Source organism: Notothenia coriiceps, unplaced genomic scaffold (genome assembly GCF_000735185.1).
Source record: "Notothenia coriiceps isolate Sejong01 unplaced genomic scaffold, NC01 NC01_scaffold00019001, whole genome shotgun sequence".
Lineage (NCBI taxonomy): Eukaryota > Metazoa > Chordata > Actinopteri > Perciformes > Nototheniidae > Notothenia > Notothenia coriiceps.
Window position 1 is genome coordinate 1,912,637 of NW_011351702.1, and position 14,577 is coordinate 1,927,213.

Genomic DNA, 14,577 nt, shown 5'->3' on the forward strand with positions numbered 1-14,577 from the left:
TCCAGATCGTGGCCCCGTCCCTCTGCTGCCAGCACCCAAATGCTTTGAATGGGTCACAAAGCTGCACAAAACTGGTGTGGTCTGTGGCGGTTTCTCCGCTTTAGTGGACACCATTTTCCACAACCAGCTCTGTAAATCTCTGCGTTTTCTTAGAAATGATGCAAAGGCACCACGAGGCAATACTAATCCAAACTGATGCAAGTTGCTTTTGGTGTAAACAACGTCAACTGTGCTGGCTCGATCACGCAGGCAGTGCCGTGGGCTGTGTGCGCTGTTTAATACACCGTAGACATCCGTTTTTATTTTTTAATTCACTTGACCTTGTCTAGTTTTTTGCCGCCTGGCCATATTGGTGATGTGGCGTGTATTTGTGCATGCTGAGAGTGTGTGTGTGTGTAGAGACAGGAGTGTGTGTCGTGGTGGTGCCTCTCCTCGCTTCCTTCATCGGCTCTCTGCCCGCCGCTCTTCATTGTTGCTGCTCATCTTGGCAGCTGTAAACAAATTCGACGGTGAGAGAGGTAATTACGTACGACATTCTGCATTAGGCCTAATGGCTGTGGGCCATGACTAATTCACCAGGTCGCAGAGGGGCTTGCTCTGCTCTGCTGTCACACACACTTTAACTGCTCCACAGCATCTGTGTTTTACTGGTCTTGCTCTTAGTGACACACAAATTAACTCCCACATCTTGCTCCATAAACTCTTTTGGTCACTTTGCCATCTCAGTATAAAAGGTATAGTTTGGGGGAATATGGTTTTGCAAGTCCACTTTCTAGCCAAGAGATGAGGAGTGATGGGAAGATGGACAATATTCAGTCTCTGTGTTTTAAGAAATGAGCTGGAGCCAGTGGGAGATTACATTAGCTCAGCATAAAAACTGAAAGCAGCAAGGTGTCTCATTTCTTTCATTCACACACACATGACGTTTTATCTTGTGTGTGTTTAAAACCAGGACTCTCCGGACAGGTCTTTCAGGTCATTGTCATTTTTACAAACAATAAGAAACATGTGTGACGCGATACAGTTTATTCACCAGCTCAAGTCCTTTATATAGCCTGAAATTAGACACCTCCCCTGTATGGCTTTACTTCCTGTGCAACACATCACATGTTCTCATACTTTCAGTTCATATAAGAGAGAAACTTTGGAAATCAGAGAGGACGGAATCCTTTTTGGCATTTACTGTAATGCATAGAAAGTGGACAGAAGTAGAGGTGATGAATGAGGTATGAGGAAATTGAATAAATATGAAGTTATATTAGAAAAAATATGTAATATTAATAGAGCACTGACAGGTTTATTTATCAACTGTAAATGCTATCTTAGGCATACCTTTTTGAAAACCATGTGAAGAGGATCCTTAAAAGATGATGGTTTATGCTAAAACAATACTCACCAATATATCTTCATGTTTTTAGGACTCAAATCAATAATGGATTGGCTTCAGAAATCCAGTATTAGTCTGGCTCTAATTATAATATTGGATATCTAAGCATGCTAATGACACAACTTGAAATACCAGTTAGTGGACACTAGCATTGCATCAATAGTGCAGCACTGTAAAACTAAGCCAATATCTGTCGGCAGCGCTCTAAAGTGTTTACTTTTCATCTCTGCTTTTTGGCAATCTGTGACTTTTATTGGGCTTTTTATCTCCATATTCTACGTTCCATTACAATAAACTACAATCAGCTTCAGTCGTGAGCAACACACGCTGTTTTCTGCAAACACAATTATCAGCAGTTTCCTCACAGCAGTGTATTGCAACATTTATTAAGTTTAGACGATAGGAAATTGAGAATTGTCGAGCAGATTACATGCAGATTAAGGGAAATAAAAAAGCATTTGTTGGCTGTGGCAGCAGTAAGTATTTCCTCACTGTTTCAGCACTTACAAAGGGAGCTTTAGGGTGGATTTCATCTTCAGTTACTTCTTATAATTCTCATGAATATTATTATAGCTGTCATCTGTTTGTGTTCATGTAGCCTTTTTACTGATAATTTAATTCAGCTTAAAGAAACTGCAGTGCTTTGCTTAACGGAGGAGGATTTCACGCTGCATTAAGTTTTAAAGTAAGCTTATAAATAAAGTGTCTCACACAGCTGTTGCTAGAAAAACCAGCTTTTTCCAAAGAACAACGATTGGAGTGAAGCAGCTGCTAAATATAAATATGCCTGCGAGGTGTTTTTCTATTCTCTTTACAGTGTGATGAAAGGGCTTTCCTCTGAATCACCATCAAGCTGCTGTCTCCACTCAGTGCTGCTCTCACCTGCCACGTAGAAGCGATGAATCTCACTGGATCAGATCCACATTTTCTTTGGTCTCTTGCCAAAGTCACAACACTGTCAGTAATCATATCAGTCCAGTCACAATCAATAAGTGCAACATATTTCACCGGATCGCACACACTGTACACACACTGTACACACACTGTACACACACTGTACACACACACCTGGCCCTCACTCCCTCCCATCTTCTTTCTGCTGACAGGAGTCACAAGAACTTCCTCCTCCGACGTTTCTAATCAGCATTTGGCTGTGCAATTAGCATATTACATGACATTACATTTATTGTCTTCTTTTTGCTATTGTAGTCAAGTGTTTTTATTGTATGTACAGCACTTTGGCTCAACCAAAAATCGTTTTAAAAATGTGCTATATAAATAAAACTTGATTGGATGTTACTTGTTAGACGCTTTTATCCAAAGCGACTTACATACTCAATACTGTGGGCAATCCCCACAGGAGCAATTTGGGGTGAAGTGTCAGGGACACAACGACATGCTGACTGCAGTGGGGTTTGAACCTGTGCTCCCCTGATCCGAACACCAACGCACTAGTCCATTGCGCCACATGCCTCCCATGCATATGTAAGTTCATTAGCATAGCGGCCCAGACACTCTGTAAAGCTGTTAATTGAAGTCTGTGTGAAGTGTGTGGGATGCCACGGCGCCCCTTGTGTCGGTGTGCGTGTGTGACAGATGGTTTGGGGAGCTTCAGAGCAGGAGATGTACGGCAGCGCGGGGGGAATACTTACATGTTGTTTTCACAGCCTCTTATAATGCCTCTTTTACTGCAGCCGTTGTGGACACTTTGGTTTTATTACAACATTTTAGCACCTCAAGATGCATCGTGAAGTCATTCTTTACAAAGTTTGTGGAAACATTTGAATGATACAGTATTATCAGTACAAATAGCCAATTGTAATGCTTTTGGGAAAAAAAGTAAACACCGAGCAGTTTTCGCTGATATCCCTCAATCCATTGACCTTTTTAATTATTAGCTGTAATTCTTCTCATTTTATGGGTAACAAAAGTAAACATGTGGAATCATGTTACGTTTAATATAGTAGGCATAGGTTAGCTATAGCAGAAACAAAGGAATTACATGGAATTCAACTTCAAATTCAAGTTTACCATATTTAATAAAGTTATAAAACATGGTTTGTATAATTCACAGTTTCAAAATGTAAGAATAATCTTGATGCAAACTGAGTTTCAATAAAGCTGTGTAGTGTTCAATGTGTATGGAGATATAATAATTGTAATACTTGGAAAATGCACGTCAGAATTTATTTTGGAAATATGGTATGACTTTTCTTAAATATTTTGGGGCGTTAAGTACAAATAATTAAATAAAGGCAATGTCCATGAGATCCAGATGAAAACAAAGTTTCCAAAGGAAAGAAATATGAAAAAGCTCACTTGGACATTTTGCATGTCATTTTAAGACGGCCCCTAACTTCAGCTCATCTCGAACATGAGAGCGACTGATCTGCCTTTTGTTGCAGCTTTCCTTGCATTCATTACTAACAATCAATATTCCCATTTCATGCAGAAAACCGTTTTAATGGATGCAAAGACATCACTTTCACAACCTCCCCTCAGAACCCCTGGCCTACAGCATTTTGCATTATGGATTATTTTTTCGTCTCACATTTGTCTTCAGCACTTGACAGCAGTTTATCAGATTTTAACAATATATTTGAATGGCCTGTATGTAATGAATGAATAGGAAAATAACTGTAGGTATAGGAGATCCAAATATAACTGAAATGTGTGAATGCATCAGGCCCTGAATATCAACGACTGAACCATGTTTAAATGTGGTCAATTCTTATAAATGCTGAAGCTGGGGTGATGTCAGAGCTGCAGACTCCAGTTCACTTTACATCTGCAGTCGTGACCTCATTTAATCTCCGAGTTGTACGTATCCTCTGCGGGCGAGGCTGCCTCACAGCCGGCCAGGATCAAAGAGAGATTGGTAGTGAGTCAGTCGTCCTTTATTCCGCTTTGGAAAGATGTGGGGAGCAGTGAGAGAGGAAAACACACATGAGTGGTGGGAGTATTGCTTTAACTCATCCCTCTGCTTTCATTCCTTTCATCTCGTACCTCGTTTAACCTTTTTTTCTTTTCTCTCCTTAGTGTCTCACACCTCCTTCTCATTCCTCTCTACTTTAGTACCAGCTTTTCATTTTTGCTTTCGCCTTTATCACTCCCCTCTTTTGACATTTTATATATCCATCGTCCTTCCTCACTTCCCTGCCAAAAACTCTCCCAAAACCTCTGAGGTCTATGTGTCATCCATCTTGGGTGTTTAGTTGATTGGCTGCCTGCCTCTCTCCACCATGTGTCATCCCCTCCATTAACCGAGATCAGAGATAAATGTCCCTCATGTTAAAGTAAGAACACACCCATTTCTTTCTGCCTCCATAAAATGTCAACATCTTTTGAAAAAGCTGTTTGCCTGAAAGCATCCTGTGTTCCCTTAAACCGTTACATGTGAAATGTGTCTTTTCATATCTGAGTTACAATCATTGGAATCTAAATGTCTTTTTTTCGCATGTAGAGAGGAGAATTTCCACACATGAATACATGGTACATGAATTTGAAAATCCCCCACAAGAATTAAATATCTGTTCCCAAAGCTTAATGTGGAGAAAAGGAAAACAGCAGATTATGCATTTAAATTAGTTCATTTATTTAAATGCCCTAAAAGATGTAATGCGTTTATTAGTGGATGACAGTATTACTTTAGGACTTAATGACTGGGTGTTGTGATTACCTTCATTAACATTTTAAATGAGGCATTATACTGTAGTCAAAATGAAAGAGACAGTTTTGTAATTTCACTGCCTCAAGAGGCTTCAGTCATTGTATTTTAAAAGCTTGATATTATTCCTTGTTGGCTCATTTCCGGTGTGAAAGAACAAAAGTGTTGACCAATGGCCGACAGATCCACTTGTGATCATAAACACACTGTAGAAGTTTTGTAGGAAGAAGTCTTTCCTGTGTTTGATAGTTCTTCAATCAGTAATAAAGCATATGCAACACTTTGACACTTGTATGCAAATCAGTGGGAACGAAAATCAAAGAAAGGGGAATATTGCAGAGGTGTGGAGAGAGCAGCTTTTGGTCCTTTCAGGATCCTGACACTGAAATTCAATTCCAGCAATGTGACTCAAAGTGAAGAAAGAAGAAGAAATGAAGCAAAAATAAATACAATGGTTTCGGAGCAAAAGGAAAAGTCATGAATGGAAGTCAAAAATGGGAAATACACAGAGAGAAATATGCATTTGAACACATGCAGACACAGACGGTACGTAGCACACAGACTAAGTGGATCATCAAAGAATCAAAGGCAGATGTGTTTGAATGAAAGCCTCTGTTCTTTATTCAGCCTGCGACTCCACAGGATGGAAGAGAGCGGCTATGAGAGTTTCACTGCTGATATGAATGTTCTGCGTTGCAACTCTGTCCTTTTCTTTGGGGCTTCTCCTGTCGTGGAAAGAGAGTGAGGAGAGGGAGAGGGAGATTAAGGAGTGAATGCAAAAGAGAGGATGAAAGGGAGATGGGGAGGAGGAAAAGGTGGAGGGAAATCTGAAGTAGCAACAGGGGGTGTGTGTGTGTGTGTGTGTGTGTGGCGTGCGTGCGTGTGTGTGCGCACGCACGCACGTTGGAACATCTAACAGGAAATGTGTGCTGTGTCATATTATTGTGTAACGCTGAGCCACTGAAATAAAAAGTACACAAACCTCAGCTCATGAACACACACACACACACACACACACACGCATACACACCTCACAGGAAAACCGTGATTGAGGTGAAAGAGCATTGTGTTTCAGAGTTGGGTGTGTGTATTAACATTTCTCTTGTTTTTTGTCCCCCTGTCTCTTTCTATTCAACCCTCTGCTCCCTTTCCATCTGTTGGCATACCACATGTTTTCTCATCCTTCCTTCTTTGACTCATTTATTCTTTACCAATGTTTGCGTCACCACCTTCTTTTCTCTCTACTCCATTCCTTTCCTTTATTTCCCTCCCTCCCTCCTGCTTCCCGGGACCCAGAGAAAGGTAATGACTCTTTCTGGTGTGTTTGATTGTGATCGTCGTGCCTCTCCATTGTTTCAGTAATCGGTTTTTGCCCAAGAACCCCTCCTCCAACCCCACCTTGTGGCAATCACATACATGTATGTCCACCTCAGGTATCAAATCAGTAGCTTTTGCCTCGCCCCAAAGTCACTTGTTGCTCTTCAAGGAGTACAGCAACCAAACAAGGTCCCCTAAATCATGGTGGTTAAATCAATCAGGCGAGCCCCCTCACTGGCCAGGGTTTGTTTTTCCCCCATCAAGGAGATGCATGAATGTTTAATAGCAGTCTGATTGCCCCCCAGAGAGCGAAGCAGGACTCATAAAAGAATCACTTTGTAGTATGCAAGGCAATGCCGCACTCCTGCTGTTTTGGTGACAGACACTTGCCTAAAATGTCCGTGAAAGGAAGTGCACTGGATAACACACACTTGCAGCACACACAACACCAACAACACACACACAACACACACACACACACACACACACACACACACACACACACACCACAACACACACCACACACACTATTACTCGAAACACAATCATTTTCGTGGCCACAGGCACAAAGCAATATCCGATCCAAATTGTGTGAGGCAACACAATTAAGCAAGAGGAAGCAGTCGCTGTTAATGGACTCCATAAACCGCAAAGACAGCGGATGTGATAAATGCTGTTTTTGTGTTTTGCCATATTTCTGTTTGTGTTTTATTCGCCTCCTCGAGGGAGCAGAAAGAGTGTGTTTGTGTGTTGTGTATGTGTTGTGGTGAGTGTGTGCTTGCGTGCGTGCGCGCGTGCATTGTGTTCGCAGTGGTGTTTGCTTGGCTTCATCTGTCAACCCTGACATGGACTCCCTGCATGTGCCAACCTTGTTCATGTTTTAATGTACTAAAACACTTCAGGAACGCTCCTACCTCAGTGTTCTGCAGCTTCACGAACTCCATATACGGAAGAAATGTATCCATTCGTTCATGTTCTGTGTGAGCATGTGTGTTGTCTCTTCCAGTGTAGGTAGCTTTGTTTCATCCCTACCACCCACTTTCTGCGAAGTCTTCTTCTCTCAGCTCAGCCGTCCCCATCACTATTTACCTTCGGTGTGTGTGTGTGTGTTGTGTGTGTGTGTGTGGTGTTGTGGTGTGTTGTGTGTGTGTGTGTGTGGTGTGTGTTGTGTGTGGTGTGTGTGTGTGTGGTGTGTGTGTGGTGTGTGTGTGTGTGTGTGGTGTGTGTGTGTGTGTGTGTGTGTGTGTGTGTGTCAGGTATCACAGCAACACCAGCTAAGCTTATGGCAAGCCTGTGAGTGACACAAATAATGAAGCAAATGTTTCCACGATTAAATGAGGGCGCTAATGAGAGAATAGGTAAATGTATCATGATGCAAAATGAGTATTGTGAGCTTGCAACCATGTTTCAGTGTCCTTTTTCCATTGAAGAATAGCTGACAACCGCAACAGGTGGCGAGTGTGTGGGGGGGGGAAACCAACAAGGTTTGGTTTCGAAGACCAAGGACACGATCCTTTATGGAATCCCCATACAGAGACATAATAGTGAGAATACAAGATGTCAAACCCGCTTTAATGGAAGCAGTAAATGATAATGGGAGTGAGAATATAAAATGTGGACTAAAAAACTTGAGAGATTTCAATGGACGCAATGTGTTAATAATTTGACCTCAAGCCTAAGGGAATGTAAAAATACAATTGGCATCATATCCACATACTGCGCCCTAAGAAAGGTGGTTTCATCTTAATATCCAAACCATTTCAAAGGTGCTCTCCAAGGAGTGATGCTGGGAGGCTTTGAGATGAAAACTGTCTCATCTGCTGCCAACCAGCAAGTACAGGAATTTTCAGTGCATTCATGATTAAGTGGATTCAACCTGACTCTCCACATCTCAATATATGGATGAAGTATATGTTATCATTTGAACAAATGTGTTAAGGCAAATTTACAAAGAGATGTGAATTCTGTGATGGCCATTAATGTTGAAGGGATAGTGTCATGACTTAAACCCTGAATCACCCACGGCTTTGTCCTCGAGTCTTCATCTTCGTCACATACACACACATACCTCATGCTTTCATGCTACAATAATTCCCTGTTAGGAAGGAAGAGGACCTGCCTGCTTTTTTTCTTGATTGCTCTTGTATTTCCCATCTGTTCTTCCAAAACGTTTCCTCTCTCCTGTTAATTAGAAACCCTGATTCGTCGGGTTTGTTCTTCCTGCTTCCTTTTGACACCTGCAAGCTAGCAGTTAGAGGGCAGCGAACCAGAAAATGTGCTAGAAGAATAAGCACATTCATGCTGGTGAGGCCTAGTATACTGAATTACCGTTTCCTTCATTGGATCATCACGCGGCCANGAAAAAAAAGATAACATTTTGGAAAAAGTCTAAATTTGGAACAAAGTCTACATTTTGTAAAAAGTCTGAATTTAGAAAAAAGTCCATGTTTTGATAAATGTTTGAAGAAAAGTCAAAATTATATTTTTTAATTGAAAACTTTAAGCACTTTAAATGTATACGTTTGTGAAGCGTTGTGAGTTGTGACCCTAAAACTGTTAATATGAAATAATTATTTTCTGATTTGATTTCCACGACACCAGCAGATATTCGTTCAGGTTAAAAAGCTGAGAAATAACGGAAACTTCGGAGTGAGGTACGGCTTTAAAAAAACACCAAAGGGCTGCTGAAGTACAAGAAGGGAAATAAAAGCACATCTAACATTCACAGTATTTTTTCAAATTGTAAATATTATTTCTTTTTGGACAAATTCTCGACAAATGAGAGGATGTATTTTTATGCAACTGTAAAATAAAAGTCTATATTCGAGTGTTCATTAGGAGAGTCCCACGGCTGTAAAGATGACGCAGAATTACTTTTTAGTTTTTAAAAAACAATTCATCTACATACTATAAATATATATTATATTGTATATGAAAACTCTCAATAAAAGAAAATCTGTATCGTAGAAAATGTGTTTTTTGTCTTCTGAACAGAAACTGATTCTAATGAACAGAACTTTTTCTCACAACTTTTTTTTCCACAGATATTTTTTCACAACTTTTGATAAACTATACTATAAATGTTTTCCAACATACTTTACTATGACTTTTTTTTGGCATGTTATACAAACACTATAATATGACTTTTCTAACATATGTATACTATTACTTTTTTCGAGATACTATAACATTACTTTGGATCTGGGATGGAGCTGGGGTGGAAGCTGGGGTGGAGCTGGGGTGGAAGCTGGGGTGGAGCTGGGGTGGAGCTGGGATGGAGCTGGGATGGAAGCTGGGGTGGAGCTGGGATGGAGCTGGGGTGGAGCTGGGATGGATGCTGGGGTTGAAGCTGGGATGGAGCTCGGGTGGAAGCTGGGTGGAGCTGGGATGGAGCTGGGGTGGAAGCTGGGGTGGAAGCTGGGTGGAGCTGGGATGGAAGCTGGGGTGGAAGCTGGGTGGAGCTGGGGTTGAAGCTGGGTTGGAAGCTGGGTGGAGCTGGGGTGGAAGCTGGGGTGTAAGCTGGGGTGGAAGCTGGGATGGAGCTGGGGTGGATGCTGGGGTTGAAGCTGGGATGGAGCTCGGGTGGAAGCTCGGGTGGAAGCTGGGTGGAGCTGGGATGGAGCTGGGGTGGAAGCTGGGGTGGAGCTGGGGTGGGGGGGAAGCTGGGGTGAAGCTGGGGTGGAAGCTGGGGTGGAAGCTGGGGTGGAAGCTGGGGTGGAGCTGGGGTGGAAGCTGGGATGGAAGCTGGGGTGGAAGCTGGGGTGGAAGCTGGGGTGGAAGCTGGGGCGGAAGCTGGGGCGGAAGCTGAGGGCGGAAGCTGCTCAAAAGTTTTCTGTTTTCGGATGTTAGTTCTAATAAATATGTCAAAATAAATGTGTATCATCTGAGATACAACTCAAAATAAGATTGTTTGACTGAACAAGATGATGCTTTGTCTAAAAACAAGAGCCTATATCTCACTGCAGTGTTACTTCTGAAGTTATTATGTCATATATCAGGTGGAGAGAAACATTCTGACTAGATATCAGACACAGATACTGGGACAGATTTCGAGTTTTTGTGGTGTATTTTAAAGCTAATAACCGGGCTCACCTGGCTGTCTGCTCTTCCATAATATATCCGACAGCTGACCTCATGGTTTTAATTACAGTCACGCTCATAAAGTATTGAAATTGGAGTTAAAATATGAGCTGACCTTGGCGGGGAGAGATCTTCCTTTGAAGCTGCGTTCTGCTTTCAACACCCTCCTCTTGCACTTAAAGAGAGTCATCTTTAAAAGCACATGACGCAATTTGACTAATATCAGTCAAACTGAGGCGCCTCTGAAGGGTGAGTGCCGGAGGATTATTACTCATAAGTGTAATTCAGAGTCTCCCTGAGAGGAGGAAGAAGTCTCCCTGCTGCTCTTATTTCTCTCTCACTTCAGTGTGTTCATTACAGATCATCCGTTCAGGGTCAAAAGAACATTTATATTCCGTCTGCTGGATGTTGACTTCGACCTTTGACCCTCTCACTGAAGGTGACTGGTAATCGTGAACTAAGTGAAGTATTTTTAAAGTGATGCTTAGATGCTCTGAGTATGTGAATTACTGACCTGGAAACAACTGGAGAAAACGTGGTACTTTGAAGACGCATTTTGTTGCAACATAGAAAGTGCATATTCTTTTGGAAAATCCACCATATTTTAACCCATCAGACTCGATTTTGAGATAATAGAACGGTGCAGGGATGACGTATTTACCCGGAAGTAAGCTGCTGGTTCCCTCGACAAAAAAAAAAAACGGGATTTCTCCATAGGATTTTGGAAAATAGCTCGAAATAATGTCTGTGGAAAACAAACCTGTTTGATAAATGCACGTTTTGTTCAGCCGGATAATCCCCACATGTCTTCCCTACTTTTATAATTTTCGAATCATAAATCTAATGGCTAGAAGCTAAATGCTAACGTTATGCTATAAAGGAACTACAGCCGAGTACAGCAGCACGACTTCAACGTCACGCTAACTTCAGATCCATATTCAAACACATAGATTCTAAATGGTACAAGTTGAAGCGTTTGTTTGAACAGTTTGCAGAACACGGGGAAAAACAAACTTAGAGGAGTGTTTACGTGTTCGGCGTAATGACTTACAACGTCCTCCACAACTTCTGTAGTCCTATTCAGCCACTTGGTAACAACCATCGTTTTTCAGACACGTCAACTCTTCAGAAATCACCAGTGGGGTCACTGCTGACGGATTTAATGTCGTAGAACCAAACGTGATCCGTCTCTTAACTTTGTGTCAACCACAGACCTTATTTCAGCTATTTTCCAAAATCTTAAGGAGAAATCCCATTGGCTCTGAGACGAGGGAACAGGAAGTGGTAAAATGCTGACTCACTTCCGGGTTTTAGGACTCGTCACTGCACCACTCTATAAAAGCCTTGAATCTGAATCTTGAATCTTCTGTGTTTCCTGTCAGGACCTGAAGCCCAGCAACATCGTGGTGAAGTCCGACTGCACGCTGAAGATCCTGGACTTCGGTTTGGCCCGAACCGCCGCCACCGGCCTCCTGATGACGCCCTACGTTGTGACCCGATATTACCGCGCCCCCGAAGTCATCCTGGGCATGGGTTACCAGGCCAACGGTGAGTACAAGAAGCAGCTCCTTCTCAGCGACCAATGAGGAGCTCCGAAAGCTACTGCCTGGCCTGCTGCATGGGATGTTTTTCAGCACACACACTCTCACATACTCGCTGTTCCTGTAAATGTCAAACTCAAGGGGTCCGGGGAAGTTGGCATGTTGGGCAGAGGTGCATTGTGGGAAACTTCCTGTCGGGGGACTCCAGTTACCAGCAGCGCTTCAGCATGCGTTTGATGTTTTATTAAGAGGCTGCCGGTCCTGCGCTCCATACAGCCTGGCTTTAAAAACGCCAGAATGAAAACAGTGACTTGTGCATGACTCAGCAGTTTCTCTTGGTGCTCCTGTCACAGTTTAGGCAAAATTGTAACAAAGGAATAGTCGAACATTTTAAGAAATATGCTTAGTTGCCATTAATTGGTTTTGAAGACTGATGCCACTCATGTCTGTTTGTTAGATATGAAGCTAGAGTAAAGAATGGCTGCCATGCTAGCTGGTTATCCCTGTTCCCAGTCTTTATGCTAAGCTAAGCTAATTCTCTATAGTTTCATATTTAGCACACAGACACACGAGTGGTTTCAGCCTTTCTATCCAATTCTCGAACACTCATACTTACTGAAATGTTAAATTCCCTTCGATAAAAACATGATTAAGGCTCTAGTAGCCACGCAGATAGGTAGGTATCAGCTTAGATGCATAATAGTAAATTAAGCAAATCTAGATTTTTGGACTTTTAAAGAACTCAGAGAATAACTTTTTTCCTTTTGTACAGAAATCATTAGGTCGATATATAGCAATAAAGCTCCTATTATTACAAACTCAGGAGAGTACCTTTACTCTCTTGTCCTTCCTCCTCTTCAACCAAAATAATTTTTCCTGCTGACTTGTTGCATTCTTTTGCTTATTCTCTTTTCCCTCCTTTTTACGCTGCGCACATGTAGTGGATATTTGGGCTGTGGGCTGCATTATGGCAGAAATGGTTCGCCACAAAATCCTTTTTCCAGGAAGGGATTGTATCCTTGAGCTGCTTGCAGCAGTGTCTGGCATTTCTCCTGAAAGAAAAACAACGTAGCACCGAAACGTCTTTCATCTCTTCAAGCTATTCCCTTTTCTTTTTTTTTCATCTGCCGGATCGCACGGAGATCAAATCCTGTGAGCAACGAGAGTCGTTCTATTTCTCAGATTTGCCTGACACCTCAAATCACAGCCACCCACCTGCTCTTCATGCAGACACACACACTCACACTCCCTCTCTCTCTCTCTCTCTCTCTCTCTCTCTCTCTCTCTCTCTCTCTTTTCAGCACTGCAGCTTCAAGACAGTCACATGAAAAAGAAACGGAAATAGAATTGAGAAGTTTGCTCGTTCATAGCTGAGATCTTGCATAATAATACGCTTGTGTATCCTCAAACTGCTCTCCATATGCCTTTGTAAAAAGCCATAGCAACAGTCGCACAAAAAGATAAATTGTTCCCCAGAATAACACAAAAAAAATCTGCCTTCTGATCTAGAAATTGGGAGAATATGAATAATTTCTCAGGTGGATTTGTCGAAGTAGAACATACAAGTTATATGAATTGCAGTGAGGATACAGAGGGTGTTAAAATGCATTTCTGCAAATAAAACAAAGACCTTAACAGTCAGTGTCTCACTTTTAAAAGCTCAGTATTCACCATTCGATCAACCTGCTGCATCTTAAACATTATTTAATAAGTTCTTCCATTCGATTTCAGTGTAAACATCGTAATGTCACGTCAAATACAATTTACATCTTCTTCCTGGGACGCTGACCGAGGTCAATGAGTGCACTCAACTGCATGCAATTCATTTCTGTCATGCATCAAACACATCACCTGGCCCCACATCATGTTTTTGTTTATTTATAATTTTCCCTTCTGTTATGTTGTTTATGTTTTTGGGGTTATTTTTTCAGTTTGTCTTCCAGTCCTGCATGCTAATTTGGTGGTTTGTCATTTCATTTTTCAGTTGATGTCTGGTCTGTTGGCTGCATCATGGCTGAAATGGTCCGGGGTAGTGTGTTGTTTCCAGGCACTGATCGTATCCTTACGTTGAACCTCCATCCAAAAAAAAAAAAACCCTAAATGCAGTCCGTGGGTGTTTCTCAATGTCGAGGATGCTTCCTTGGTAGCACATGTCTTCCGAGTCACTTCCTTCAGAAGCTACGCAACTATCCTTCCAGGCATTCGGAGAACGAAGAATGGAACAGGCGAGCAAGTGTGCAGGTGTGCGTCATATGAGAGGCCCCGCCTTACATTTTCCGCCACAGATTTTAGGAAATTGGTCCGTGCGCAAAGCATTGTGGGGATTTTAAGACCGCGGAGGATACACATGTGCAGCCTCGAAATTTCTCGCTACGAAGGACGCCGGGCTTGGTAGAATTCCAAGCATCCTAGACATTGGAACAGTCATTCGGCGGGACTCGATGACGTAGCATCCTTGAAATAGTGGCTCTGGAGCATCCTTCCTTGACATTGAGAAACACCCCATGTCTCTCATCCTTCTGTCTGACATCTTGTTCATATCGTTTCACACAATGGGGAAAACCTGCCGAGCGAGACATCGTGTT

The 14,577-nt window shown here is 42.2% G+C and overlaps 2 protein-coding genes across 2 annotated transcripts in view; one reads left to right on the forward strand and one right to left on the reverse strand.

Moving 5' to 3' along the window:
* Positions 1–12,037, forward strand: part of apbb2a (amyloid beta (A4) precursor protein-binding, family B, member 2a) — a 24,777-nt gene extending 12,740 nt beyond the window's left edge. Inside the window, exon 7 of the mRNA XM_010778475.1 lies at positions 11,834–12,037. Within this exon, the coding sequence (XP_010776777.1) occupies positions 11,834–12,037 (204 nt within the window). The remainder of the gene's footprint in view (positions 1–11,833) is intronic.
* A 1,489-nt stretch (positions 12,038–13,526) lies between these two features.
* LOC104951744 (cleavage and polyadenylation specificity factor subunit 1-like) overlaps positions 13,527–14,577 on the reverse strand; it is a 4,700-nt gene continuing 3,649 nt past the window's right edge. Inside the window, exon 7 of the mRNA XM_010778476.1 lies at positions 13,527–13,603. Within this exon, the coding sequence (XP_010776778.1) occupies positions 13,527–13,603 (77 nt within the window). The remainder of the gene's footprint in view (positions 13,604–14,577) is intronic.